We start from the raw sequence: 27961 nt of genomic DNA, 5'->3' as shown, positions 1-27961 counted from the left end.
GGAGGCTACAGTATCCATAGTTTTCAAAAAAAATATTAGTAATGTATTTTTTACATAAATTTCACCTGCTTGACCTCCCTTTCCACCCCCCACAATAGCCCTGATCTGCCTCCAAGAGGAGTTTTTTTTTTTTTTTTCAATTGACAATCCTTTATTATGCAACTTGGGTAAGTCCAAAATCAATCTGTGTAGACGGGTGAAAACTACGCTAAAGTAACAAAGTACAGTTTCACTTGGCAAAGGGCCACACATGGGTAGAGAAACTCACTAGAAAGTAAGATCCACTCAATGTCATGGCAAGGAAATCAGCAGTGAGGCCTCGACCAGCCTGGGTGCCTCCTTAAGGGATCTGTTAGCAACACAGATAAGACATTCCCACCCTCTGATCTGCCAGCTCACTTATAAAAATTGACCACGAATTCTTCAATGAAAAAGTCAGTCAAATATTAGTTCTCTCTCACAAGCAATAAAATCACAAAATCAGGTAAGATTTGAAATTTAGGGCAAGCTAGTATAATTCCTGCTTTTAATGTGTACATATTTTAGATTTGGTAATCTTTTCCACATAGAGCCAGACAGGCTCACAGAAGAATTTCAAATAAAAAAGCTGTTAATTCATGCGCTTTATGACTTCAGAAAAATCTTCAATTGTTTAGACTTCCGAGCTGCTAATGACACTAAATTCCAGGCCTCGTTTGTTGAGTCTGTCAATCAATTTTGTTTTGGCGAAAGCGGCTCCAGGTGTGAAGACGCCGCCCACGCTAGGAAGATTAGAGACATCATTTAGAAGGGTCATGGCTGCCTGGACCATGGCTATGGGGGTAGCTATATAGCCAGCCTCTGGTCCTTTCACCTGAGTACAAACTCTGATATTGGGCTTGTTATTCTCAATAGGACAGGTATGGCTGTATCCTTGACCAAAAAATGTCATTGTAAATGAGGCAGCATCAATCTGTTTTTGTGTTGGACCTTGTTTTGAAAAATAACCAAAGGAGAAGAGCCATGGAAATCTTATGAGAAGCTGCCTTCCAATGCCAAACTTCACAAACAATAAAAAGAAAAGTCCTGCAAACATCAGCTTAATAACAGAGGTGATGCCTCCCACAGTGACGTAAGCAGCATACTGGACAGGTGATTGATCTAAATTTTCATGCAAGTAACGCTGAGTTCGCTTCACAACAGACACATCCGCTCCCAGGAAAGGAATGGAGTAACTGCTGAGTTCTCTGCAGTAGGAGACTGGCCACCTTCTTTTTAATTTTGCACCAACAATTGGGACAGGTTTCAGATTTGACTGATTTCGTAGTTTTTTCAATTGATTCTGATTTCCAAAACCATAAACTGCTGACTTCCAGGTACCATCATGAATGCACAACCCCTCAGGTCCTGAATTTATAGTCAGGAAACTTTCCACCGCAGTCAAAGTACCATTAATTTTATTGCTGGTATATATTACTCCCATATCTGCTGGAATGGAGTCAAAGCTGCTGCTTCCAATGATATAAACCCCTTTTTCTGCAGCTTTCTGATGATACTTCCAATACATTAGTTCAAGAAACTGAGGTTCTCCAGAGATGTCAATGCAGCTAGTTCCATTTTCAATACATGCTTTTACTCAGAAGGCATATAGTATGAGAACCATAAATGGGGAGATATACCATGTTCATCAACTAGTAGACTCAATATTGTTGTAAAGTCTCCAAATTGATCTCCAGCTTTAGTCTGTTGAGAGAAAGAAAAGATAAGGCAATAACGATAAGGAAATTACTGACCTATAAAATCTAAAATAAAGAATACCTGTGTTATATATTAAGTTTGGAGGAGGTGTTTTAGTGATGGGCAATTCTGACTTTTTCTTTTAACCTGAAAAGAATGTGAGCAAGATCAACATGAGGGTAAATCAAAAAATTTAAAATTTTGGATTTTTTTTTAAAATATATTTTATTTTTTACAGAGAGGAAGGGAGAGAGAGAGTTAGAAACATCAATGAGAGAGAAACATCGATCAGCTGCCTCCTGCACATCTCCTACTGGGGATATGCCCGCAACCCAGGTACATGCCCCCGACCGGAATCGAACCTGGGACCCTTCAGTCTGCAGGCCGACGCTCTATCCACTGAGCCAAACCGGTTTCGGCAAATTTTGGATTTTGAAGGAAGCTCTTTTCCTTAATGAATATTAGTTGATGTCATCTTCTGGTAGTTAGTTGCTGTTAAGTTGGTTGAATTGAAGCTTAAAAGATACAAGAGAAAGTCTGAAATAAACTGTTTAGCAGTGTGCTGGACTGACTGTGGGAAATGAATGATGAAATTAATGAACTACATTGAGAGCCAACATGAGGTTTAAAGCTGCTACCTTCTTCAATGGATGGCTACCAGTCAGGGTCCAGTCTGGAGTTACAAACTACCCTGTAATTTAAACAGTGATGATTTAATAGGGAGAGTTATTAACTATTTGCAAGATATTTGCTACTAAGAAGGTATAAAGGAGAATCCTAAAGCAGCGGTCGCCAACCGGTGGTCCACAGACCACTGGTGGTCTGTGAGGTTTTCCAAAAGATTGGCGACCGCTAGTTTAAGGAAACCTTTGGATCAGCAGTTGCCAACCGGTGGTCCGCGGACCACTGGTGGTCTATGAGGTCCAAAAGGTTGGCGACCGCTAGTTTAAGGAAACCTTTGGATCAGCGGTCGCCAACCGGTGGTCCACAGACCACTGGTGGTTCTCGAGGTCCGAAAGGTTGGCGACCACTGTTCTAAAGTATATCCTAAGGCTGAAGGGACAGAACCCAAGAAGGGAACACACTTGGAAAGGTGTGATTGGCCAGGAAGCTCTTTGGGTTGTCCTGGGCCAGCGCCGGTCCACAGTGCAGAACAGGGGCTGGTGGCAGGGAACTCCTAATCAAGACTAGGAGTTGGGTCCTCCCTCTAGGGTAGCAGAGAGCCTAGGCTGGCAGGCAGGGCACTGCAAGCAGGAAATCCCCTCTTGCTTCTGGCAGGCAGGCAGGCAGGGAGCTTCTGGGCTAGGGCTGGAAAGCTGGAGGGCAAGGCCCCCTGGGTGGGATGGCTGGTGCACTGCGGGGGAGGCGGGGGGGGGGGGGGGTGGCGCAGGAGAGGATCCAGTGCCCTGGATCAAGCTAAGATCCTTCCTCCACCAAGGTCCCTTCAGCACCACCTATTGACTAAACTTAAAATCTTGCCAGCTGGCAAGGGAGAAATAATCCAGTGTCACAGGTAGGCGATGGCAGGTGCATTTGGGGCTGAGTAACATTGCATTGATAGGAAAGGTCTGTCCTGAGATCTCAGTAACAATTTTGGGGATTTTTATTTCCTGCAAAGTCAAATGTGAACATTTCATTATTAAATGGTAGGTTTCTTATTAAATAAGAGGGGTCTGTGAGTCAAAGGAAGAGCAAGATTGACTCCAGTCCAAGCTTATGACTCCAGTCAAGTTAGAACTCCTGGTCAGGGAGGCTTGGGCCATAAGCAATTTAAAACTGCTACGCTTGGATAAAATGACACATTTTGGCAGAATTGTAAGGTTTACAATTTCATATTCGAGGGTGTGGCCGCTGTACCGTTCCAGCACAGAATTAGCATCTCTAATTAATGTTATGTAAAACAGAGGCCCTGGAGTCAGAGCCCAAGGAGACGTCTCGTTCCTTGTGAGGCAAAATAGTATTTTTAGGACCAAACCGGATTTTTCTTTTAGGGTCCACATGGCACGAAACAGATGGTGATGTGGGCGGCTGTGGTTTGAGATCTGAAGCCGTTCGTAAAGACACCACATCTCCTCCTTGTCCCACCCAGGAGGCGGTGATGGCTACAGGCTGGTCCCCAAGACTCCCCTACAAGCCGGTGTCAGCCATCCTTGTAGGCGGACGGGCTGCACCCTGCAGACTGGTAGCGCCCCAGACTAGACTGTGGGGCAGCTGGGAAGTCAGCCTGCTGGCATTGTTCAGAATTAGCATAGCCTATTTTAATCTGAAAAGGAGCTAGAACATTTTTTTCACCATAGCTCTCTTTAGGTCTTAAAGGCATAACTTAATATTGAAACACCTCTTCCCCATAGGACCCCTTTGTTCGTTGTTTAATGTTCGGTTCTGCCTGCTACCTCGGCTGCATTTACCCAGAAACTTGGATTGTGACTGTTAGCAGGGAAGGAGAGAGAAAATCATTTAACGTGCTTTTTTCTTTTTTTTTTTTTCAGAAAAACATTATACATTCTCCTTGATAGAAATTTCTTACTACCAACACCTGTACTACCAAATTCATTTTCTTAATTTGATCATGTCCTATTATTTGTACCATTGTTTCTCCATAACAATAACCTGTTCCATTTATTTTAAATTTATTTAATCTTGTCTTTTCAGTTAGGATTTCACTATATTATGGAAGTATGTGAATGTTAAAGTTAAAATTTTCTTCAGCATCACAGTAATCCCTCCCTGGAAGCTCCGATTAAAAATTTTATGCATAATCCTGGCCGGTTTGGCTCAGTGGATGAAGCGTCAGTTTGCGGACTGAAGGGTCCCAGGTTCTATTCCGGTCAAGGGCATGTACCTTGGTTGCAGGCACATCCCCAATAGGGAGTATGCAGGAGGCAGCTGACCGATGTTTCTCTCTCATTGATGTTTCTAACTCTCTATCCCTCTCCCTTCCTCTCTGTAAAAAATCAATAAAATATATTTAAAAAACAATTTTATGCATATACTTTCTTCTATGTCTATGTCTAAGTAGTATGTGTCCATGAGTGATGTATATTTCACTTAAAAAATTACAAACATTGTTTTCAACTCGCTGTATTTTGTTTTAACCGCTGCATGATAATCCGGTCTTTGATGTTATATATTTACTAGAGGCCTGATGCACGAAATTCATGCAAGAGTAGGCTTTCCTTCCCCCGGCTGCCGGCACCAGCTTCCCTCTGGCACCTGGGACCTGGGCTTCCCTGCAGCCCCGGCTTCGTCTGGAAGGTCGTCTGGTCTAATTAGCATATTATGCTTTTATTATGTAGACTAGAGGCCCGGTGCACAGAAATTTGTGCATTCGGGGGGGGGGGGTGTCCCTCAGCCCAGCCTGTGCCTTCTCGAAGTCTGGGATCCCTCAGGGGATGACCACCTGCTGGCTTAGGCCTGCTCCCCGGGGGGGATTGGGCCTAAGCTGGCAATCAGACATCCCTCTGGCAGCCCGGCAGCCCTCGGGGGATGTCCACTTGCCAGGGGGGAGCAGGCCTAAACTGCAGTCAGACATCCTTAGCGCTGCTGAGGAGGCAGGAGAGGCTCCCACCACCACTGCTATACTGGCAGCCATCAGCCTGGCTTGTGGCTGAGCAGAGCTCCCCCATGTGGGGGCGCACTGACCACCAGAGGGCAGCTCCTGCATTGAGCGTCTGCCCCCTGGTGGTCAGTGTGTGTCATAGTGACCAGTCATTCCCAGTCTTTCTGCTGTTAGGGTCAGTTTGCATATTATCCTTTTACTATATAGGATAGAGGCCTGGTGCACAGGTGGGGGCCGGCTGGTTTACCCTGAAGGGTGTCCCGGATAAGGGTGGGGGTCCCGCTTGGGTGCCTGGCCAGCCTGGGTGAGGGGCTGATGGCTGTTTGCAGCTGGTCACACCCCCTTCAGGGTGGGGGTCCCCACTGGGGTGCCTGGCCAGCCTGGATGAGGGGATGATGGCTGTTTTTCGGCTGGCCACACCCCCTTCAGGGTGGGGGTCCCCACTGAGGTGCCTGGCCAGTCTGGGTGAGGGGCTGAGGGCTGTTTTCAGGCTGGCCTGTGACTGAAACTCCCAGCCTCTCCTTTTCTTCTTTTTCTTTTTTTTTATTCTGGGATTTAGTTACCTTCTATAATTGAAACTCTGTTGCCTTCACTGGTGCTCCCAGCTCTGAGGCCTCGGCTGGCTGAAAGCAGGTATCTGGGATTTGTTTAGCTTCTATAATTGAAACTTTGTTGCTTTTGGAACTGTTGTTTTTGGAACTTAGAGCCGGGCCGAGGCAGGCGGGGAACCTTGGCTTCCTCCATCACTGAAGCAAGCAAACCTTCTGCTCGCTTCAGCTGGGTGGCTGCCAGCCGCCATCTATGTTGGCAGTTAATTTGCATATCTTGCTGATTAGCCAATGGGAAGCATAGCGGAGGTATGCTTAATTACCCTTTTTGTCTTTTATTAGATAGGATACCGCCTTGTCCTAAAAATGCAGGTTGTGCCCAGGTTTTCCTGTTGTGGAAGGGGAGCCCACAGTAGCATCCTGGGTTCTGACCAGGGCTTGTGCGCTCAAGCTATGCGCTCGTGCTTTATCTTAGCAGACGTGATTCCTAGAAGAAGGCTCTCGGATGTACCTTGAACATTTCTATCGATTTTACCAAATCATCCTCCAAAAATGTTGGACCACTTTAAACTGTGACCAGCAACCATGCATGTGCCCTCTGTCCTACTTTGATGCCAATATCATTGATTTCCCCCAAGAAGCTTCCCTCCCCTCAGCCAGGACTGGTTGGCACTTGAGCCAACCTCACTGTTCTGCCCAGAACTTGATTTCCCGAGATAGAATTATGGAGGAGGAAAAATAGTTTTCTTCTACCCTTCTGAGTTCTTAGCGGAGGCCCTTGTAATGAAAGACAGATTACCAAGAGAAAAAAGTTCATTAACATGTGTATCTCTTGTATATGTGGGAGATCCCAAGGAAAAATGAATTAATTCCCCAAGGTGGCTTAGAATCCAGACTTAAATATCTTCTTACTAGGGAAAGGGGACGGGAGATGTAGGCCTCTTAGAGGAGAGTAAATGATTTTTAGAAAAGATGAATGCGGGGGTTCGGGGAGGAGGGAGGTGGGAGGGCGCGGAGATAGTTTGTAACAACGTTTGGGTGTGATGTCAACTTCTAGTCTCCTGTTCTGTGATAGGAGTCAGCAGGAGTCAGTCTTCGCTGGCTGATGACACTTCTCCCGTGGAGAGGAACTATAACATTTGAGCTCCTTTTGGGGAGTCCGATTTTAGGCAGATCAGGAGACTTCAGTGAAAGCCTCTCCTTGCATTTGCTGTCTTTCAATCATCTGCAGCTCAAGATCATCAATATAACAATACAGCATATGTTGGGGTGGCCTGTTCTCTGACCTTCAGAATAAACCCAACAAAAGCTTGTTTCCTCTCTTAGATGATTTGCCACAGTAGTGTTATTCCCTGGAGACAGTATTCTGACCAGACCTTCCTGGGAGTGGTCATAGCATACCCTGTGCTTGTAGAATGGTGTGGGCCATATCACTAAATAAACCAGGGTCAGGTTTCTCATCTTGTGGAAAGGGAGGTAGAGTTATGATAGTTTTTTTCCCCTAAACCATATACATTTCCAGACAGAACAGTACTAGACACATTTATAAAATGTATAACAATCAGGTAACTGTTACCAGTAATTGGCAGTCAAACAAATCCACCGCAGTTATAACGCCCACCACAGGAGCAAAATATATTTGTTATTTTTTTTCTTTGTCCCCAGATGAATAGAAGCCTCAGATTCATTTCAGCTGGAGAGAATGAAAAAGCCTTCCAGCTAGCAGCTGTCAATAAACTGCCCCCCCCCCCCCCCATAAAGACCATATAACATCAATAAAGATAATGAAAACGGGGTGGGGGGGGGGAACCTAACTATTTTCATTTTTACACACGTCCTTCTGATTTTTGTTCATCTGTCAGTGTTTTTATGTGGTTCCAATTCTTTTATGAATATCATTTTACATTCTGATTGTTTTTCACTTTAAACATGACAATTGGTTAGATATTTTCAGGAATAGTTGCAACCTTTGTAGTCATTGTGTGTTAATGGAGGTAAGGATGGTGGTGGCCTCCTAGAAAAGATGTATGCCACTTTAAATGTCCTACCATTGGACTAGAATTGCTCATTCAGGGCACACCAGAGCCTTACAGAGTCTGGAAGTGTGAGCCAGGGGATGGAAAACGCCAGAAAACTGGGATGGTGGCGGTGGTGTAGTTGGCAGTAATTCCACTCAGGAATTGGTTGTCTGGCAGGTCACAAAGCTCTGCTGACTCAATGTGAGGCCAGCTAGCAGCCTGAAATTGTGAGTTTAATGTGGCTGGAGGGATAAACAGAGTAATCAAGGGTGAGAGGAAAACAGACAGGTGAAAAATGAACAAACAACTGTCTAAGCAAGCACCGCAGCTTTTGATTCAAATTTAGAACAAAGGCCAAAACTTAACCTTCAGACCACATTTGAGGTTATTCTTTGAAGTTTACTTGTATGTTGTTAGATGTTAATTTTGCTCCTTTCTTACTTCCTTCTTCGTAGTATTTGCTTTATATCCTCCAATGCCTAATTGGCAGTATTTAAAAATAAAACTTAAAATCATCTTCTCAAAGGGACTGGACCCCATCAAAGTGACTGCAGGAGAATTTGCAGTTTAAAAAAGCATGTTCAGTTATGTTGGCTTTGTTCCTGTCAGAATACTTAGTTACTTCTGAAATTTTAAACAACATTTATGGAAGGCATGAGGATTGTATGTTTAAAAGAGGACATCGACTTCATTGAAGTTTTAGAAACAGTACCCTAGAACAAGAGTTTATACTTTGTAGTTACATTTTATGCTAAATTTTAATTGCCTTTGAGGTGTAATTAACATACTGTTTTTAAAGTATCCCATGTGATAAATTTTAAGAAGCCATTACTGTAGTAAAGATAGAGAACATCTCCAGCATCCCTGAAAGTTTCTCCATACCTTCTTGTAAACGTCCCCCCCCGCCTTCCCTTTTTCTCCCTTCCATCCCCAGGCAACCACTGATCTGATTTCTGTCACCATAGATTAGTTTGCATTTTCTTAAATTTCATATAAATGGAAATGTACAGTTTGTACTCCTTTTTCCCCCTTTTTTTTGTTTTGATGGGGGCAGGGGGGGATGTGGTGGTTTTTAGTGAGCACAACTATGCAGATTCCTTTATGTTGTTGTTAGTGCCAGTAGTTCGTTTCTTTTTATTGCTGAATGGTATTCCAGGGTATGGATATACCATAATTTGATGATCCATTCATATGTTGACATTTTGTTTGTTCCCAATTTTGTTGTTTCTGATTACAACAAATAAAGCTGCTATGAATAAATCCTTAAATGGACATTGTTTCCTTTTGCCTTAGGTAGGTAAATAACTGAGATTGGAAAGGCTGGCTCGAATGCTGGGTGTATGTTTAACTAAAAAAACAAACTTGCCAATCTATTTTCCAAAGTTGTACTGTATTACATTGCCAACAGCCCTGTATGAGAGTTCCAGCTGTACATCTTTAAATTTATGCATTTTAATGGGTGTGTGCTAGTATCTTATAGTGGCTTTAATTGCATTTCTCTAATAACTAATAATATTGAGCATCTTTTCATGTACTTATTTGCCATCCATATGTCTTATTTGGTGAAGTATCTGTTCAAACATTTTGTTCACTTTTTATTTTTTTTATGACAGTTGAGTTTTGAGAGTGTTTAAAAATATATTCTGGATAGAGAACTTTATCAGATATGTGATTTTCAAATATTTTATCTCATTCTTTGGCTTGTCTTTTCATTCTCTGAATAGTTTCTTTTGAAGAGCAGAAGTACATAATTTTGATGAAGTCCAAAGAAATCTTGGGTCTATCCCCTGGTCACAAAGATTTTTTTCTGTGTTTTCTTCTTGAAGTTTTATAATTTTATGCCTTTGATCAATTTTTAGTTAATTTTTGTATGTGGTTCTAGGGATAGATAAATGTTTCTTATATACCTATCCAATTGTTTCAGCACCATTGTGGAAAAGAATTGTCTTTGCAACTTTGTTGACAATCAGTTGACCATGTATGCGTATTACTAGAGTGTTCCTTCTTGATGCCATTAATACACTGTCTTGATTACTGTAATTTCATAATAAGACTTGAAGTCAGATTTGATAACTCTTTCAACTTTTTCTTTCACAGTTAGCTAGCTAGTCTATCTAGAGTCTTTGCATTCCCATATGAGTTTTAGAATCTGCCTTTTAGTATACACTGAATGCTTACTGAGTATTTGAATGGGATTATGTTGAATTTACAAATCAGTTTGGAGAAATTGGCATTTTTTGTAATCTTGAGTCTTCCAATCTGTAAACACGGTGCATTCTACCTTGATTTAATAGTCTTTAATTTCTCTAACCAATGTTTCATAATTGGAAATGTACAGGTCTTGCATATCTTTTGGCAGATTTATAACTATTTAATACTTTTATGCTATTGTAAATGATATTTTAATTTAAAATTCTAGTTATTCATTACTAGTATACAGAATACAATTGATCTTTTGTATGTTGATCTTATATCTTACAAACTTGTTAAAATCAACTTGTTCCAGTAGCTTTTTTGTAGACTCCTATTTAAATGGTTATGTCATCTCTGAATAGTTTTTCTTCTTCCTTCCATCATGTAGTCTTTTAATTTATTTTTATCGCTCTGTTGCACTGGCTAGAATATCCAATACAATATTTTTTTATTGATTTCAGAGAGGAAGGGAGAGATGGAAACATCATTGAGAGAGAACCATTGATCAGTTGCCTCTTGCACGCCCTCCACTGGGGATCAAGCTCACAACCTGGGCATATGCCCTGACCGGGTATTGAACTGTGACCTCCTGGTTCATAGGTCGACACTCAACCACTGAGCCATGCTGGCTGGGCTTCCAGCATAATATTGAATAGAAGTGGTGAGAGTGGACATCTTTGTCTTGGTCTTAATCTTAGGGGAAAGCATTCAGTGTTTGACAAATAAGGATGATGCTAGCTTTAGGTTTTTTGCAGATGTCCTTTATCAGATTGAAGAGGTTTCTTTCTATTCCTACTTTGTTGCAAGTGTTTATTAAGCATGTATGTTGGTCTTGTCAAATATTTGTTTTTCTCTCATCTATTGAGATGATCATATTATCTTGCATCATCTTAGACAAAAAATATGTTTTTCTTATCTGTGTTCCTCTGCCTGTATTGTATCTTTTGTCTCTGATTGTGTTTTTCAAATACCCTCTTCATCACTAGTTTTAAATAATTTGATTATGAAGTGGTATTTTGTTTAGTTTTGTGCTTAGGGTTCATTAAACTTGTAAATCAGTTTAAATTTTCAACAAATTAAGAACTTTTCTGGTTATTCTTTTTTAAACATTTTATTCAACCTCTCCCTGTCACTCTTCTTCAGGAATTACCAGTGCATGTCCATTTGGCCACTTGATTCACTGATTATCACTGATATTCTGTTGACTTTTTTCTTTTTTCCTAATGTTTCAGTTTGGAGCATTTCTGTTGCCTTGTCTTCAAGTTTATTCATCTTTACTTCTTCTCTGCCTACGTAGTCATTAATCTCATCCAGTGCATTTTTTCATCTCACACATTCACACATTGTAGGATTTATCTGTAGGAGTTTGCTCTTTCATAGTTTTTGTTTGTTTGTTTGTTTTTGTGTTGTTGTTTTGTTTTTTTTTTACCAATTCTTCCATCTTCATTGGATCAGTTTGCTTTTTTGATTGGTTTTTCTTCTCATTATAAGTTGTATTTTCCTCCTTCTTTGTATACCTGGTAATATATATATTTTTTTAATTCATTGCCATATAGTGTGGCTTTTTTCTACGTATTTATGTATTTCACACAAAAAAAAGTTCTTCTGCTTGTTCTGTGACATGGTCAAGTTACTTGAAACAGTTTTACCCATTCAGGTCTTGCCTTTAGGCTTTGATCGTCAGGACCCAAGCTATGGTGTTTAGTCTGTGATGGATTTTTCTCTACTACTGAAGCAAGATCCTTCTTAGTACTCTAAACCAGTGGTCACCAGCCTTTCGGACCCCGTGGACCATCCGTTGGCGACCACTGCTCTAAACAATGCTTTGTGAATTCAGTAGTGTTCCATTCTGACACTTGGGAGATGGAACCGCTGTTCTCAGCCCTATGTGAGCTCTGGGCATGGTTTAACCCAGGGGTGGGCAAACTTTTTGACTCGAGGGCCACAATGGGTTCTTAAACTGGACCGGAGGGCTGGAACAAAAGCATGGATGGAGTGTTTGTGTGAACTAATATAAATTCAAAGTAAACATCATTACATAAAAGGGTACGGTCTTTTTTTTTTTAGTTTTATTCATTCCAAACGGGCCGGATCAGGCCCGCGGGCCATAGTTTGCCCACGGCTGGTTTAACCTTTCGGGTGGTTCTTTCCTTACCATTGGGGAGTTTCTTTAACTTTGCACATTAGTCAGTACTTAACTGAATCATGAGTTAGAATCACCAGAGTTTTATCATTATACTGATTTCTCCTCCCTGATAGTCCGCTCTCAAAATTCTAGCCGGCTTTGCTTCCCTGGATTTTCAGCTGCATATTTTCAACTGAGAGAGGTTAATAAGCTCTCTTTGTTTCCCCCTCTCTGCATTGTGACCTAGAAATTTTTTTTCAGATAGTAAAGTGTAGAGTTCATGTTGTTTGGTTTCTGTCTCTCAGGAATCACTGTCCTTTATTGCCTGACATTTATATACTTGAGAGCCATTTTTCTTCATTTATTTTCGCTGGTGTTTTAGTTGTTTCAGACAGGAGGGTACATTCAGTCTCGATTATTTTATCTTGGCTGCAAGTTGGGATTGTTTCCTCATACCCCCTAGCGTTTAGCATGCTGCTATGTATATAGTGAATGTTCCTCAAAGAGTGACTATAAAGAGTCCCGTGCCTGGACCCACATACAAATAACTGGGTGGTGTGTACGTGAAAGAACAATGTGTAACTTACTGAGAGGATGTGACAGTAAATAAATGTCAGACACCAGAGCCTTTCTGAGCAGGGCTTTCCTGGATTCCTCCATGGCCTGGCCAGTTTCAGGGCACCAGTGCATCTGAATTCTACCTTCTTCCAGTCCTGCCCAATAGTCAAATTAACATGGCAATGAAACTATGTAATTCATTACCTACCCTGATTGATTTAAGCCAGCAAGCAGGAGAGGCATCAAGTTATCACAACCCCAACACGGGCTCAGATTTACATAGTAAACAAAACCCAATTCCCCTGTCCTTTGCTCCCTTCCTTTCCTCTCTCCAGGCTCCTGCCCAGTGCCTCCCTCAGGGAAGTCTTGCCAGGGATTCTAGTTTGTTCTTCAGTAAGAGACAGATGCCTCCCTGTCAGCTTCTGTTGAGCGAATCTATTTTTCACTATCTTCCTACTTGGAGTCCTGCTTTCAGGCAGGAGATTGTCCTTTGCTTATGTCCACTTGCTTCTACCAATGATTAGAACTTTGTGTTGTATTTTATTTCCCATGCTTCTCAACGTGTATGAGCCCAGGAACAGAGTCAAGATTTAAAGAAAGACATTCCAGAAATCATCAAAGCAAGCTGCCAGGTTATGTTCCACATAGGGTCTGTTTTTTTTCTTTTCTTTTTTAAATGTCACTCCAGCATTGAGAATATTTGAGTTTCTGTTCTTCACAAGTAACTCCAGCCCAGTTAAAACCTAGGTTCCTATCCTGTTCATTCACCAATGTTTTTAAAGAAAGATCTTTCTATGGACTACACAGTCTCATTATCCTTGTGGTTTTTTATTCCTGCTGCTTCTCCTTGATGTACCTTGAGGTAAGGAAAGGCAGTTCTGAGTTAGGAGAATCTTCGTGTCTGTCAGAATCACACAGGTTATGTAACAGGATTCATTTGTGGTAGCATGTAATTAAGACTCAATCTAAAGAGGGTCAGCTCTGCACAGGAGAGAATGCCCGAGAGTGTTCCCAGCCCCACATCAGCCTAGTGAAATAGCTACTCACATTTGGAAAATTGGACTGGAAAGTAGGTGACCTAATTTTCTTTTCTTGTATAGTTACAGATGTGCTGAGACAGTCTCACATAAACTCTTCTAGTGTTTAAGCCGATGACATCTTTGTTAGTTGTCATGATAGTAAAACCTTAAGACATCACGCAAATAGACATATCTTCCTGCTGGTTCCATCACCAAACTTTGCCTTCAATTTATTATAATCCAGTGCTGATATTGGGAGTCACATTAGGTAAACCAAGTTTTAATACTTCTAATCCTCATATGAGAGAAGTTAGGGGTCAGGGAAGAAGGGAATATAATTTAATTGCAAAACTTCCTTTTGCTTACATTCAACTGTCTACTATTTGTCTCCTCTTGCTTCCTCAAATTAGTTTCTATTTCAAGGATTATTTTATTTTGTAGCTCAATACTTTATTACAGACATGGGAAAACTAAAACACAAAGGCAATCCAGAACAGAAATAGAGATTACTTTGTGAACTTCTCATTCTTTTCTTGGAGTTGAGACGTGAGATCACGTTTAGAATGATGATCCAGCCCATGTTCTTTTTGCCAAGATTTGTTATAAATGTTACCACCAACTCTACAACATTAAATATGGCCTTACATACAATGATTATTGTTTCCCAGATATTTATTAGAAGACCATATGTTGTCACCAGGCTAAATGTGATGTAGAGGTGGCAATAGTACTAAGCAAGCATAGGGAATTTGTGTGCATTAAACAAACTACTATTTTAAACCAACTTACCATAGGTTATTGTCCTTAAACCAAGTTAGCTGCCAGTAAAGCTTAGTTGTCATTGTTGTTATTAATAGAGTCTTGCTTAATTGAAATATAAGTATGAAACTTCACTATGGCGTGTGCCCAGAATGTGTGAGGGGATAGCCTGTCTAGGGTTGAAGTGCCTTAGTCCCACTTGCCCAGCTGTATGGACCAACCATTTATCAAATTTCACTATTGAATGGGACAACTGTGAAAGCCCCCTTCAGCTCTCAAAGTCTTTGATTTTATTTTTATTGATTGATTTTTAGAGAGAGAGAGAGAGATCAATTTATTGTTCCACTTACTTATGCATTCATTAGTTGCTTCTTGTATGTACCCTGACGAGATCAAACCTGCAACCTTGGTGTATTAGGACAATGCTCTAACCAACTTAGCTACCCAGTCAGGGCTTTGATTTATTTTTATTCATATTAAAAAACATAACCCTTGAAACTAGGTTTTGAAAGTTATGTCCACTGTCACTAATATTTATTAATATACTTAGTATATTTCCCTTCTAGCATGCTGTCTTCCTGTAACAGAGAACGTTCTGTGTACTGTGTCATTTGACTTTGCCTTAGTCTTCTGTGTGGTTGCTTGCTGTCTTTCTGCATTAGGTAAGGTCCAGAACCTTAATCTCTTCTTATCCGACTCAAATTCACATGCCTATTGTTCCTTCTAATCAAATCTGGTCAGTCTATTTACTGAACCCTCTTATTTACCAAGTTCATTCCTTTTCCTCTTTCTTTTCTCAGGCTATTGGTCCTCCTGCAAAGCACCCCCTGATCGCACTCCCTTACCCACATCCCATCCGTTTCTGCTGCTATGTGTCTGCAGCCTCAGGAACCCTTCCTTTGCTGATTACTCTTTAATCACCATTCCAATCACTCCGGTTGTACTCTTCCTGTGTGCCATCTGCACCCAGCATCACTCTCCATAATATCCAGCAGCATTTCTCTTCCCAATAGACAGTGGTTTTTTTTCCAGCCAAACATGTCTTTATTTTTCATACCTTGCATCATAGAATATAGGTAAGACTCAGTTCTGTGTTTATATGCAAAAATATTTACATGAACATACCACAAAACATTTGTTTGCTTTTACAGGAATTGTTGTAAAAATGATAGTTGGTGACATATATTAATAGGTTACTATGTTATAATTACATTTTGAGAACTTCATCATGGGGCAGAGGGGGTGGGGTTAGGGGTTGGCACATAGCATGTCAAAATTTCTGCCACTTAAAGTAATGGAAATAGGCTCCCAATTAGCATTTAATGCAGAACTTTGGCTTTGCAGATATGGATTACTGACCTACAGGGAACAATGCCTATGCTAACGATCACTACATAAATAGGTCCCTACATATCACACTGGAGGATGCTGTGGGCGACAGGGAGCTGCCTGTGGGACCAGCAGCCCTCTAGGCAGTCCCACCTGCGAACTATATACCTGCAGGTTAGAGCTTCTGTCCTTGTAAATTTTGATTTGGGAATATTTGAAATCTGACATGTTTTCTCTGCTAACAAAACCATAACACTCGAACATGTTTCTCCCAGTCACCCTTTACTCATGCCTCTCATTTGACCATGATTTCAGGCAGCTCTTTAGGCCTCAGGGACTGAATTTCATGTATCCGTCAATGTTAAGGAAGCCTATTCCAAACAGGCTCTCAAGGATTGATGAAAATCCATCAGGCCATTGTCAGAGGTGGTACAATCCACTGGAGATTATGTTTAGTAATTAATATTCTTTAGAGATTATTATACTCTCTCTAATTGTGTCATGTGTGCCACATGGCTCTACCTGGCCTGGCAGCCTCTGCTGAAAGGTGAGTTGTGCGTTGTTACTGCCCCTCCGCAGCCCACCCAACCTATCTCCAGCCATTTCAGCTGTTTAGCCAGTAGTGCAATCCTTCCGCAGAGATTTGCAATCCAGATCATAAGCAGAATTGCAGGGTGCCTAAGTGTTATCTCAGGCCTTGCTGTGATAAATCTAATGCTACTATGTGCTGATTCCTTTCTTACATTTTTTAAATTATTTTTATCTTTATTGTTAAAAGTATTACATACCTTTTATAGTCATCATTTATGGCAAGTTTAAAGTTTTTGGAAACCAGTTTCTGCAGCAGTAGGAGGGTGTGTGTGTGTGTGAATGTGTGAATGTGAATGTGTGAATGAATTTTATTCATCTGCTAAACAATTGAACAAAACTCAACAAAGCATTGTCTATAGTAACTTTGGATGCACAGACTGAGTATCTAGAGAGGCACAGAAAGTGACTTAGAAGGGACCTTTGTTAAAGCCTTCCATGCCTGTCAATATGCCTATTGTTCCTGTGAAGAAAAGCAGGAAAAGGAAATAAGACATACAATCCTTATATCAAGGAAGAAGGCGGCCAAATCCCTGTGGACTCTTGCTTGTCTGTTCCTGGGTCCCCAGTGATGTTCCCTTTCTTCACTGTATCCGCTGGAATCCATTCATAATGAGCAAAATGGTTTAAGGACTCAGGTCTATTTTCTCTGAAGTTAATATTTTTTAGTGACATACATTCCAGTTTTCAAAAGAGGTTGACCTTTTGAAAAGAGATTGTTCCCCACTGTTTTCTCCAATACGGAAAGATTTTCAAGATATTTAAAAGAAAAAAGGCAAGGTATAAAAAATGTCTAAGTGCCCATTAATGGGAGGAAGACAGAATGTTCTGCTGAACATTCTGCTGAACATTCAGGTGGATATGATGTGATGTCCAGGGAGTGCACAGTTATTTCCAGACAGAGGGTTCCTACAGGGATCAAGACTGGGCCTGTGCTAACAGACTCGCATTCTATCAAATACTTTTATATACTGTTAATTATTACCCTTATTCTGTTTGCATATAGTATTTTCATGAAAAAAAAATTAAGATGAATGTTAAAACAAAGTCTTTAGAAAGGAGAGCTCTTTTTCTTTTTTTATTTATAATTTTTTATTTTTATTGATTTCAGAGAGGAAGGGAGAGTGAGAGAGAATCATTGCTAGGCTGCCTCCTACACGCCCCCTACTGGGTATCAAGCCCGAAACCCAGGCATGTGCCCTGACTGGGAATCAAACCGTGATCTTCTGGTTCATAGGTCAATGGTCAACCACTGAGCCACACCGGTCAGGCAGAGAGCCCTTTTAAAACAAGACATTTGGTCAGCTTTCATATAAATTCAGCTCAGCAGTAGGCTGGATGCTTGGTGATGCTCCCTGGAATGCTGTGCTTTTGGTTTCGGTGTTGCTCTCATTGATTACTTCAGCTGGCTGAATAGGTGTTTGTGCTTGACATGATCAGGGCGAGTGAGCCGGGCTCTGTGACGGATGAGTGTCAGAGCTTCTGGAAGGGCTGTGTATTCAAAGAGCTCCGTTAGGAAGAGCCAACACTGCTGTATTCTATTGTTACTCATGTTCTGTAAGGAGGGGAATCTGTGCACAGAGATAACAGAGCGTTCTGAATTACAGGGCCACCTGGGTGCAAAAGCCAGACAGCCTTCCAGATTATTTCCATAACTAGAGAAGGGTGCTGCTTACCAGTGTCATCCAATTTCAGGGCTTGAAACCACAGTAGACTGCAGTCAGAGGTTGTACTGGGAAACAATAGACAAATAATTGTGGCATGATTTCCTAAACAGAGGGACAGTGGTATATCTGAGTGAACTTGTGATACAATCTGTGACATTAATGATGAGTAGGTTCACACTGGAGAAACTCAAAATCCTCAGTACGGGGAAAGCAAGAAGGCAAAGCAAGGAAAGGAAGCCATCCTTGTTCAGAATCCTCAGGAGCATTGTGATGGTGCCGGAAGTATCTGGGCTTGGGGTTAGAGCTCTCTAGTCTCTTCCGTCATTCTTCACGTACTAGCTCTTTGTCTTCATACCACACACTTTCTCAGCCTGGTCTCTGTGTCATGAGCACAAGAGTACCTGCCTGGCAAGATTATTGTGATGATTGGAGGGAGGGAGGGAGGGAGGAAGGGAGGGAGGGAGAGAGAGAGAGAGAGAGAGAGAGAGAGAGAGAGAGAGAGAGAGAGTGATTATAGCAGAGATAGTCTGACATATAGTATCCCCAGTAAGTGAGAATAACTTTGCTGCTCTTATTGGCAGTGATGTGGCAGCTTCTGTGCTAAGCTCGTCTCTACTTGTACTGTCTGCATCGGCCTTGGGCTGGCTCCGCAGGTTGGCTCCACTCTGAATGGACAGCTCCATCCAGCTACCAGCTTCGTGCATTTCCTCTTTCATATCTGTGGTATTAAGCTTTGATGCTCCTTCTACACCTTATTCAGGGAAAATTACACCAAATAGACCTAGCTTTGATCTATTTTCAATTTTGACAGAATTATGGACAATTTCACTGTATTTTAAAGTATAACCAGAGACTCCAGACTACAGAATTTCACCCTTTTCATCTTTTCAGATCTTGAAAGTGGGTGATTAACCATTGTCAGCTCTCCATTGACTCAACCTTTCTCAGCTGTTGAACTCCTGGCTCCAATTCACACCTCCGTTCTCTCTTTAATCCTTTAATAATTTAATCTCTTTAATAACTTTTTTTGTAGTGCCTTACTTTCAGGAGGGCAATTATGTATTTGTTTTGTTATTTTAACAGAATTATGATCTTTGATTTATTCTATCCTGAAAGCTGCTTCTAGTGTAATGGTTACAAAGCATCCTATAGCCAACATAAGGATTATCAAAGCATTAATTATATCTTCCTTTAGTGCTTAGTGCTTTCTTCCCCATCATGCCAATGTGTGAAATTTCAGATTAACAAGACTGCAGGTGGACTAGAAGTACAAGGAGCTCTTTCCCATCCTTGATAATACTGCATAACAAACCACTTCAAAATTCAGTGGCTTAAAAACTGACTCATTCTTGTTCAGGTGCTTGTGGGTTAGTTGGGGTTGGCTGATCCAAGCTCAGCTCATCCACTGCAGGTTAAGTCCAGGTTTGCTCCACACATTTTCTTCTTCCTCAGACCAGTGGGCTGATTGGAGCATGCTTTCCTCTGGCAGTAGCAGAAGGGCAAGACAGGTGAATGGAAACAGGTGTTACCTCCTAAATCCTAAGTTTGTAACTGTCCCTTTCACATCCAGCCGCATGCCATTGGCCAAGCTAGTCGCACTGCCAGGAGGAGCTGCACAGCCAGATGGCAGAGGGTGCAGTTACAGGAAGGGGTGAGGAGTCAAGATCAGTAATATAGCCAATCACATCCGCCTTTGCCACTACTTATCCAACCACTCAGTTCGAGCAGGTCTCCAAGCCTCAGCTTCTCAATGATTGCATTCATTCATGCCATTCAATGAATAATTTCACCATCTATGTGGTGTCAGGCATGGTTCTAGGTGATGGGAATACAACAGTGAACAAAATAGTGAGAAATCCTTGCCCACATAGATTCCATATTCTAGTCAGCGATACAGAAAAAAAATAATATGTATGTGTGTACATGCATTCATGAGTGTATAACGTGTCAAAGAGTAAAGAAGTGCAATGGCCCAGCGGGTGTTGCTCAGGGGTTGAGCATTGACCTATGAACCAGGAGGTCACAGTTCCATTCCCAGTCAGGGCACATGCCCGGGTTGTGGGCTTAATCCCCAATGTGGGGTGGCATGAAGGAGGCAGCCTATCAATGATTCTGTCTCATCATTGATGTTTCTATTTCTCTCTCCCTCTCCCTTCTTCTCTAAAATCAATAAAATTATTTTTTTAAAAAGAAGTGCAATGAAGAAAAATTCAGTAGGCTAAGTAAAATAATCCACCTCTCCATGCCCCATAGATTGCCATTATTAACAGCTTGATGTTTGTGGTTAAGGGGATGGATAGTAGAGTCTGACCATGGGGGTTTGAATCCTGCTCTTCCTTTTATTTGCTTTGTGATCTTGGACATGTCTATTATATTTCCTCTAGAGGCCTGGTGCATGAATTCATGCACAGGTGGGGTCTGGGTCTGCCTGGCCTGGGGAAGGAGCCATGGGTGGTTGGCAAGTTGGCCCTGCCCTCGATTGGGTTGAGGGGGTGATCAGGGGCGGGGCCGGACAGGGGGATGGGCCTTGGGTGGTTGGCTGGCTGGCCCCGCCCCCTGGTCAAACTCCCAGTTGAACTCCCGGGCAAGGGAACAATTTGCATATTAGCCTTTTATTATATAGGATTGCTGCATAACAAATTCCCACAAACTTAATGCCTTAGAGAAACGTACATTTATGACCTTATAGTTTGTGTGGGTCAGGAGTCCAGGCAACAGCATAGCTGGGTCCTCTGATCAGGGTCTCACAAGGCTGCAGTCTAGGTGCTGTCTAGACTGCATTCCTTTCTGGAACTTGGGATCGTCTCTCCATGTTATATTGTGGTTGGCAGACTTCAGTCCCTTATTGAATTCTGTAGGAATGAGGTCCCCATTTTCTGACTGTTAGCTCTCAGCTCCTAGAGACCCCAGTAGTCCCTTGTCATGTGACTTCCTTTAATACCTCTCACCACATGGCAGCTTGCTTCTTCAAGGCCAGTGGAAGAATCTTTCTCCAGGCTACTAAACCTATGAAGACAGATTCTTAAATAATGTCATGCAATCAGGGGAGTGACTCTCCCATCTCTTTGGCCATTTGCTATTGACTTGAAGCAAGTCACAGCTTCTGCCTGCATGCAGTGGGAGGGGTTTATTCAAGGGCATGACTAACTGAAGGTCATCTTAGAAATCTGTCTGTCAAACGTGGTACTTCACCTTTCTGTGTCTCACTTTCCTCATCAGTAAAATGGGGGTGATAATAATTATATCTGCCTCATCAGGTGGTTTTGTGGATTAAAGGAATTAATTGAAGTACCTCAGAACAGTGCCGGCTACAGAGAAATTCCTATATGTGTTAGATATTTTATTATCTGTGAAATGTGAGGATTTTGTTAGATGATCTTAAAGGTCCCTTTCAGCTTAAACATTATATGGTTTTGTTACAATACAATGTAATGCAGAAATGAACAAGGACAAGACATCTGATTTAAAAAGAGTGAGAGAAAGCACATTATAGGGACAAGTTTAACCTAAATAGACTAGATTTCAAGGAGGCAAGATCATTCCTCCTTCATGTTGCTGTCAGTGGAACCTCCGTATGTACTTCCTGATGTGAGGTTTTGTGGGCTGTCTTGTCAAAGGATCTTTTGGGGGACCAGAGGCTCTCTAAGCAAACGGTGCTTTATAAGGTTTCTTTCTTTGTTTACCATACTGTCCCTAAATTAATCGAAGCCTAAGAATCTCAAACAGATCATTGGATGATGCCACTGAATTCTGTAATGTAACAGTTTGCATATAGGTGCAGGGCTATGCTTGAGAGGTAAAAGTATGAATGTCTTCTAACCAAACTTGTTTAAACATGAATAACTGAAGCAGTACAGCCCCTAAGTGTCCCCTCCCACCCACATAGGCCCATGAAGAGAGGGCCTATGGTCACCTCTGCCTGAGGCAACAGATCTTGCTATTACTGCTTCCCCTGCTAAGAGCCACTGATGAAAACTGTTTCTCCCCAACCAGACAGGAAACGGCTCGGGGGAGAAGGGGAGGGTAGCTCAGTCTCTCCATTCCCTGTCTCTGGATGATATACTCTGTCTGGAGCATAGAGGAGCCAAAAGGCAGCTTCAGTGGTTGTTTGTATAATCCATTCTCTGTGTGTTTATGTTCTCTGTGGAAAGGCCATGATTCAGAGCAGCCGCACTACTGACCTTCTGAGCTGGATTTCTAGGGGGGTGTCCTGTGCTTGTAGGATGCTTAGCAGCAAACGTGATCTCTGCCCACTAAATGCCAGTGGCAATCCCTCCCTCCTCTGTCATGACAACCACAAAATGTCTATAGATCTTGCCAAATGTCCCAAAATCTTTTATATATTTATTTACATAGTTATCATGAGTTTTAAAGAGATAATTAAAAACATGCATGATTTTACAAAATTCAAGCTGTACAACATGGTAACGAGTAAAAATATATCTCTTACCCCAATACCCCAGCTTCCAGGTTTCTCCCTCCAGAGGCAAACATGTTACCATTATGTTTGGACACTGCTCTGACATTTATATAAATGCAGATATGGGCATCTAGTTGTTATAAGACATCTAGGCAGTTGTACTACATATGCTTTTAATTCCTTTTTTTTAATCCTTACCCAAGGACATGCTTAGAGAGAGAAAGAGAGAGAGAGAAACATCATTGTGAGAGAGAAACATCAATCGGTTCCTTCCCGTGTGTGCCCCAACCAGGGATCAAACTCACAACCCAGGTATATGTCCAGAACAGGAATTGAACCGGCAACCTTTCAGTACATGGACGGTACCCAACCAACTGAGCTACTCCGGCCAGGCAGTATTAGATTTTTATTAGCAATTTTTTCCCCATTTATGTTCAAGATGAAAATAAATGACTGGAATGAATCTCTTTTAGGTTCTTTCCATTGTATTTTTAGAAAAAGTTTGTCGGTTCTTTCTGGACTGATATATAGTCTCTCAGAAAAGAATTACTTCCTCCACAGTGAGGAGCTGCATTCTCTTAACTTATCCCCTTGGCCTCTGAGCCTCGCACCATGATCTCTTAAGACTGATTCCATGTGGCAGTAAGGAAAAACTCTTTGGGGCATCAATCTTTTAAGCCCTCAATGGAGACATTTTTCACCTAAGGAAACAACAGAGTCCTGCAAAAGTACTAACAGCTGGGTTTTTGTTGGGAGTCTGTGAGCTGTGGTTTTTATTGATTTCCTTGTCCTATTGAGGACACCATGTGCCTCAGGAGGTTGTGTCCTTTACTTCACAGCACCACCCTCTCACACAGTGGAATCCGATGTTCTTATTAAGGCTCATTTTCATAAGAAGTGCATTACTGTACCTGCTACTTCGTAAATCTGTTTTCTGTGTTTTAGTAACATGAAATTTAAGTTTGATTTTTGTTGGTCGTCGTAGTGGTGGTGGTGATCTGCCCACAAAGTTGACTTCCACAGTCCAGCTAAATATACATGTTATCTTCAAGGGTACCTGCATTTTATAACCCAGGGAAGATGTTTCAAACTGATAACTCTTACTCTCGGCAACCGATCTATGTTTCTCTCTCTCACTCTTCCTCTCTCCCTTCCACCCTCTCTAAAATCAATTTTGGAAAAAAAAAAAAAAGAAAGAAAGAAAGAAAGAAAACATATCCTCGGGTGAGGATTAAAAACTTTTTAAAAAAATGGGAATTATGATGATGGTGATGATGATAGTGATGGCAGCTGACTTTCACTGAGTGCTACTGTGTGTCATATGGTTTTCTAAGTATTTACATGTATCACCTTATTTAATCTTATCAAGAGCCTAATGTGGCAGGTACTGTTCTTTATTATCCCCATTTTGCCAAAGGGCAAACTGAAGCACAGGTGGCTTCCCAGCTGGAAAAGTGACTGGGTGGGGTGGACAGTTTCATCCCAGAGGGAAGGATACCAACTGAGCCTAGAACCTAGAAACAGTGTAGTGTGTAAAAAGGAGCGTGGACGTTGGAGCCAGTCACTTCTTTGATATCCTGCTTCTTCCCGCTTGGTGAGGCCTTTGTCAGGTCCCTTACACCTCTAAGCCTCAGTTTCCTCACCTGTACCATGGAGGGACAGGACCCACCAGAGGCATTGTTGTGAGGATTAAATGAGATGGTGTATCAACGTGCCCTACACAAGGGAGCACTTGAGAGTGTGGCCGAGACCCTCCTTTCTCTCAGCCCTCACTCTCCACACACCTCCTCCTAGTTTAGTAGAAACCCTGGAGTACTTAATGCTCTTGGCTTGTACACACGCCCCTCTGAAGTCTACAACCTTGAACATTTCTTGTACCCAACCAACCAAGAGTTTTCTGCCCTCCGCTCACTCCAGTCCAGCCTGGCCTGAAACGCACCTGATGGCGAATAATTTTAAAGGAACTTAAGAACTGAGGATGTGTCTTGAGGTGTTTTCTTTGCTCACCTGCATCATCACTGGCGTCATCTAAAATGAGTGAGGTTTTCTTGGTCGGGGTGGGAGGGTGTGCATTTTCACAATGTTTGTTTCTAATCGAGTAACAGAACTTTTCGTAGCACATACTACTGAGAGAATCCAATTCTGCTTTATATTATGAACACACCGTAACGAAACCCAGTTGCTTTGTTCTGTACTATAGTTGTACCTGCCACTTGGTTCGGATCTCTCAGTTCTGAAGTTAATAACAGAATAGCCTAATAGGAAGAGATGGGTTTCTAGCAGGCACTGTCCAAAGATAGAAAAGTACATCTTGGGGGAACCACGCTCGTCAGTTCCTGTAGGTGGCAGTTTAAGGCTTACCCAGTGAATAATTTAATAGAGGACCGTAATTTTATGACTTACGTATGAATAAATTGCATGCATGCAAGCATAGTACATGGACAGAGAAAGTGCTGAAAATTGTGGTGATTGTTGTTGGCTCAAGTCCGGTACTTGAAAGGACTGTGCATGACTTAATCATATGGAAGCTGCTGACAGGGCTGGTAGGAGAAAGAAAGACAGACACAAGTGGCTCTATTTGTAAATGACAGACTAGTCTGTAAATGCATCTACGGAGGACAATCTTGCACATTGACTCTGAGCCAACTGCCTGTGCAGTGTCTCTAATGCAACATAAAGAAAATAAGAGTGGCAATGAGTGTTTTCCTCCTTTTGTGAATTTAATTTCACATCTACTAAAAATATGAGTTCCCAGTACTCTTAGGCAGCAATGCCATTGGCCAAAGTCCTAATTTTGTATTTTTCAAAAATGCCTACCCGCCCTAATCTCCATTCCTCAACTTGTTGTAGTAGGAGCTTATTTTAATTATAAGAAACCCATAAGACAGCAGTGGCTTAATATTTAAAAACTCAGTGAGCTCTTTGAAAGGACTGAGTTACCTGCCTCTTTAGTGAATGTGATCATTAGAAGATTTTGCACCTTGGTTGGAATGGCCCTTTGCTCCTGTCTGTTGCCAGGCAGTCTTGTAAGGCTGTCCTTGCCTTCTGTGACTGACTGGTCAGTAGAGGAATGGGGGCAACGGAGAGGGGATGACAAGATGTTGCCTTCTTAAGAGATCAGAGAAAGAGCAGCTGCGACAGCTTCAACTGTGTAAGAAGGCCACATTGTTTAGATTCCTAACTTTTAGGAAACTTTATCCTTTACTGAAAACCATCCAGGCAATGTTTTGTGATATGTTAATAATACAGAGTGAAAGCTACTTCTCAAGGAATAACAAAACAGGATGGTCTTATAGAAGTATGATGGAGAGTAGGAAGAGATACCCATTGTTGGCCCTACCCCTAATTTGTCTGATTATCTTCATTTTGTCCTTCACCTGAGATAAAATTCATGGCCAAAGGTCAACATGTGTGTTTCAGTGGTTTTTATGGTATATTCTAATGGGAATCCATTAGTTCTTTGGAGTCCAGAGACCATCCTTTCTCCCCTCCCCCTGCCAGTCACCATTAGCTGTGTGAACCTTGCAAGTCACTCAGCCCGTTTCAGACATCATTTGTATATCTCTGTATAACTCAGAGATCCCCACTTAGGGCTTGTAATTCATTATATCACATTTCATATTCATACATACTGAAGCCCCTTGTCCCAGCCCCTCTGAACATTCTAGACCTCCTTGTCCAAACTGTCGTGACACAGGATAAGTTAGAGTGTCTGTGTTTCCCACCTGGAGCTCCTCCAGGGCAGGCTCTCACTCTCTCTTCCTCTGGACACTCCTGCCGACCCCAGATCTCTCCGCCCACCAACCCTGCCCTTTCCTGTTTAGCAGTGGAGATGACAGCACACAGTGTCTCCATCGGTACCGGCTGCTATAACGGAATATCATAGACTGAGGGGCTTTAATAACACACACTTATTTCCCACGATTCTGGAGGCTGGAGGTCCAGGGTCCGCATGGTCAATGTTTTAGTGAGGGCTCTTTTCCTGGCCATGTCTTCACATGACTTTCCCTGGAGAGTGTGCTCAGAGAGATCCCAGGTCTCCTTTTTACATAAAGATGTTAATCCCATCATAAGGACCCACCCTCCTGACTTAATTTAATTCTAACTATTTCCTAAGACCCCATCTCCAAATACCATCACATTGGGGTTTAGGGTCTTAACATAATGAGTTTTGGGAAGGGAGAGACCCAAACATTCAGTCCATATATATAAGTGTTTTGAAAAAACAAAACAAAACAAAAATTGGTTAAGGAGTAAGGAAGATATATGTATACATTTGCTTTTGCATTAGTCTCTTAGCTGACTCATATATAACCCACAGTGCAGGACTGTAATAATTTCTAGTTATGGAAAATAATTGGCCAAATATGCCATTGATTCAGAAATGCATTAAAATATAATGTGAAGTTAACCAGATAGCTCAGAATAATCTAAACTGGTGCTGATGAAGCTAAATGAGCCCCAGTTTAGCATTTAAAATCAAGAATAACAGCAATTGAAAGTTACACCAAACTCACTGTGACCTGATGATGAACCTGTAGTGAACTGCTCGACTCCAGCTCGTTGCGCTGGTGGCTGACAGGAGCACCCGACGTTGTGAGGACCTGAATAGCAGCCATACGTCCTGAGAGAAGACATCATTTTTAACTTATTTATTCATTTTGGATTGTAAATACCAAATATTGGCAGTGGTATTCTAAGTACCAGTTCGGAACCCACTGAATTGGTTAGAAATGAATAGTCCATGTGTAGGTGAGAGACTGTGTATGGTGTTGGGTGTCAGTTGCTAAGAGAGTGCTGCATTGAGAGTGAGGGGCTGCTCTGGGCCAAGAGAAGGCCAATGGGGCCACTGGACAGAAAGGTTATCATAAAAGTCACCCTTTATCAGGTGACCCTGCTGACATCTTGATTTCAGCCCAATAAAACTGATTTCCAACTCCTGACTCTTCTTTGAGACAAATGTCCGTCCTTTTAAGCCACCAAATTTTTGGTTACTTGTTACAGCACCCACAGGAAACTAATACAGTCCCATTAACATGTTTTTAAAAGTAATATCATTCTCTAAAGCACAAAGTTTCATAGTTTGATGAATGAGTTCAATAGCTCTGTCATTTTAAATTTTAATGTCATAAAAATGTAGCTCTAGCTGGTTTGGCTCAGTGGATAGGATCCCGGGTTCAATTCCAGTCAAGGGCACATGCCCAGGTTGCAGGCTCGATCCCCAATAGGGGGCATCAGGAGGCAGCCAATCAATGACTGTCATCATTGATGTTTCTATCCCTCTCTCACTCTCCCTTCCTCTCTGAAATCAATAAAAATATATTAACAACAACAAAAAATGATGTGGTAAACGGGAGATGGCATCCTGGCATCTGGAGCAGAGTCTTTATCAATAAGAGGTTTGCAGTAATTTTTATGCATAAATGAATAAATAGGCAATAATATACACATATCTTGTAGCT

At 41.8% G+C, this 27961-nt stretch overlaps 2 protein-coding genes across 3 annotated transcripts in view; one reads left to right on the top strand and one right to left on the bottom strand.

The window, feature by feature from the left end:
* The window catches only part of CDK14 (cyclin dependent kinase 14), a 531041-nt gene that overhangs the window by 356188 nt on the left and 146892 nt on the right, over positions 1 to 27961 (top strand). The window lies entirely within an intron of this gene.
* Positions 122 to 27118, bottom strand: LOC118666525 (saccharopine dehydrogenase-like oxidoreductase). Its single transcript, XM_036328967.1, has 5 exons — positions 27017 to 27118; positions 23411 to 23556; positions 21021 to 21085; positions 18696 to 18830; positions 122 to 1614 (listed from the first exon to the last, which is right to left on the bottom strand). The coding sequence occupies exons 1-5, from the start codon at positions 27116 to 27118 to the stop codon at positions 653 to 655; spliced, it is 1410 nt and encodes a 469-aa protein (XP_036184860.1). The 3' UTR covers positions 122 to 652.

The sequence above is a fragment of the Myotis myotis genome, unplaced genomic scaffold (assembly GCF_014108235.1).
Source record: "Myotis myotis isolate mMyoMyo1 unplaced genomic scaffold, mMyoMyo1.p scaffold_m19_p_11, whole genome shotgun sequence".
NCBI classification, from domain to species: domain Eukaryota; kingdom Metazoa; phylum Chordata; class Mammalia; order Chiroptera; family Vespertilionidae; genus Myotis; species Myotis myotis.
This window is presented reverse-complemented; position numbering and strand designations above follow the sequence as displayed.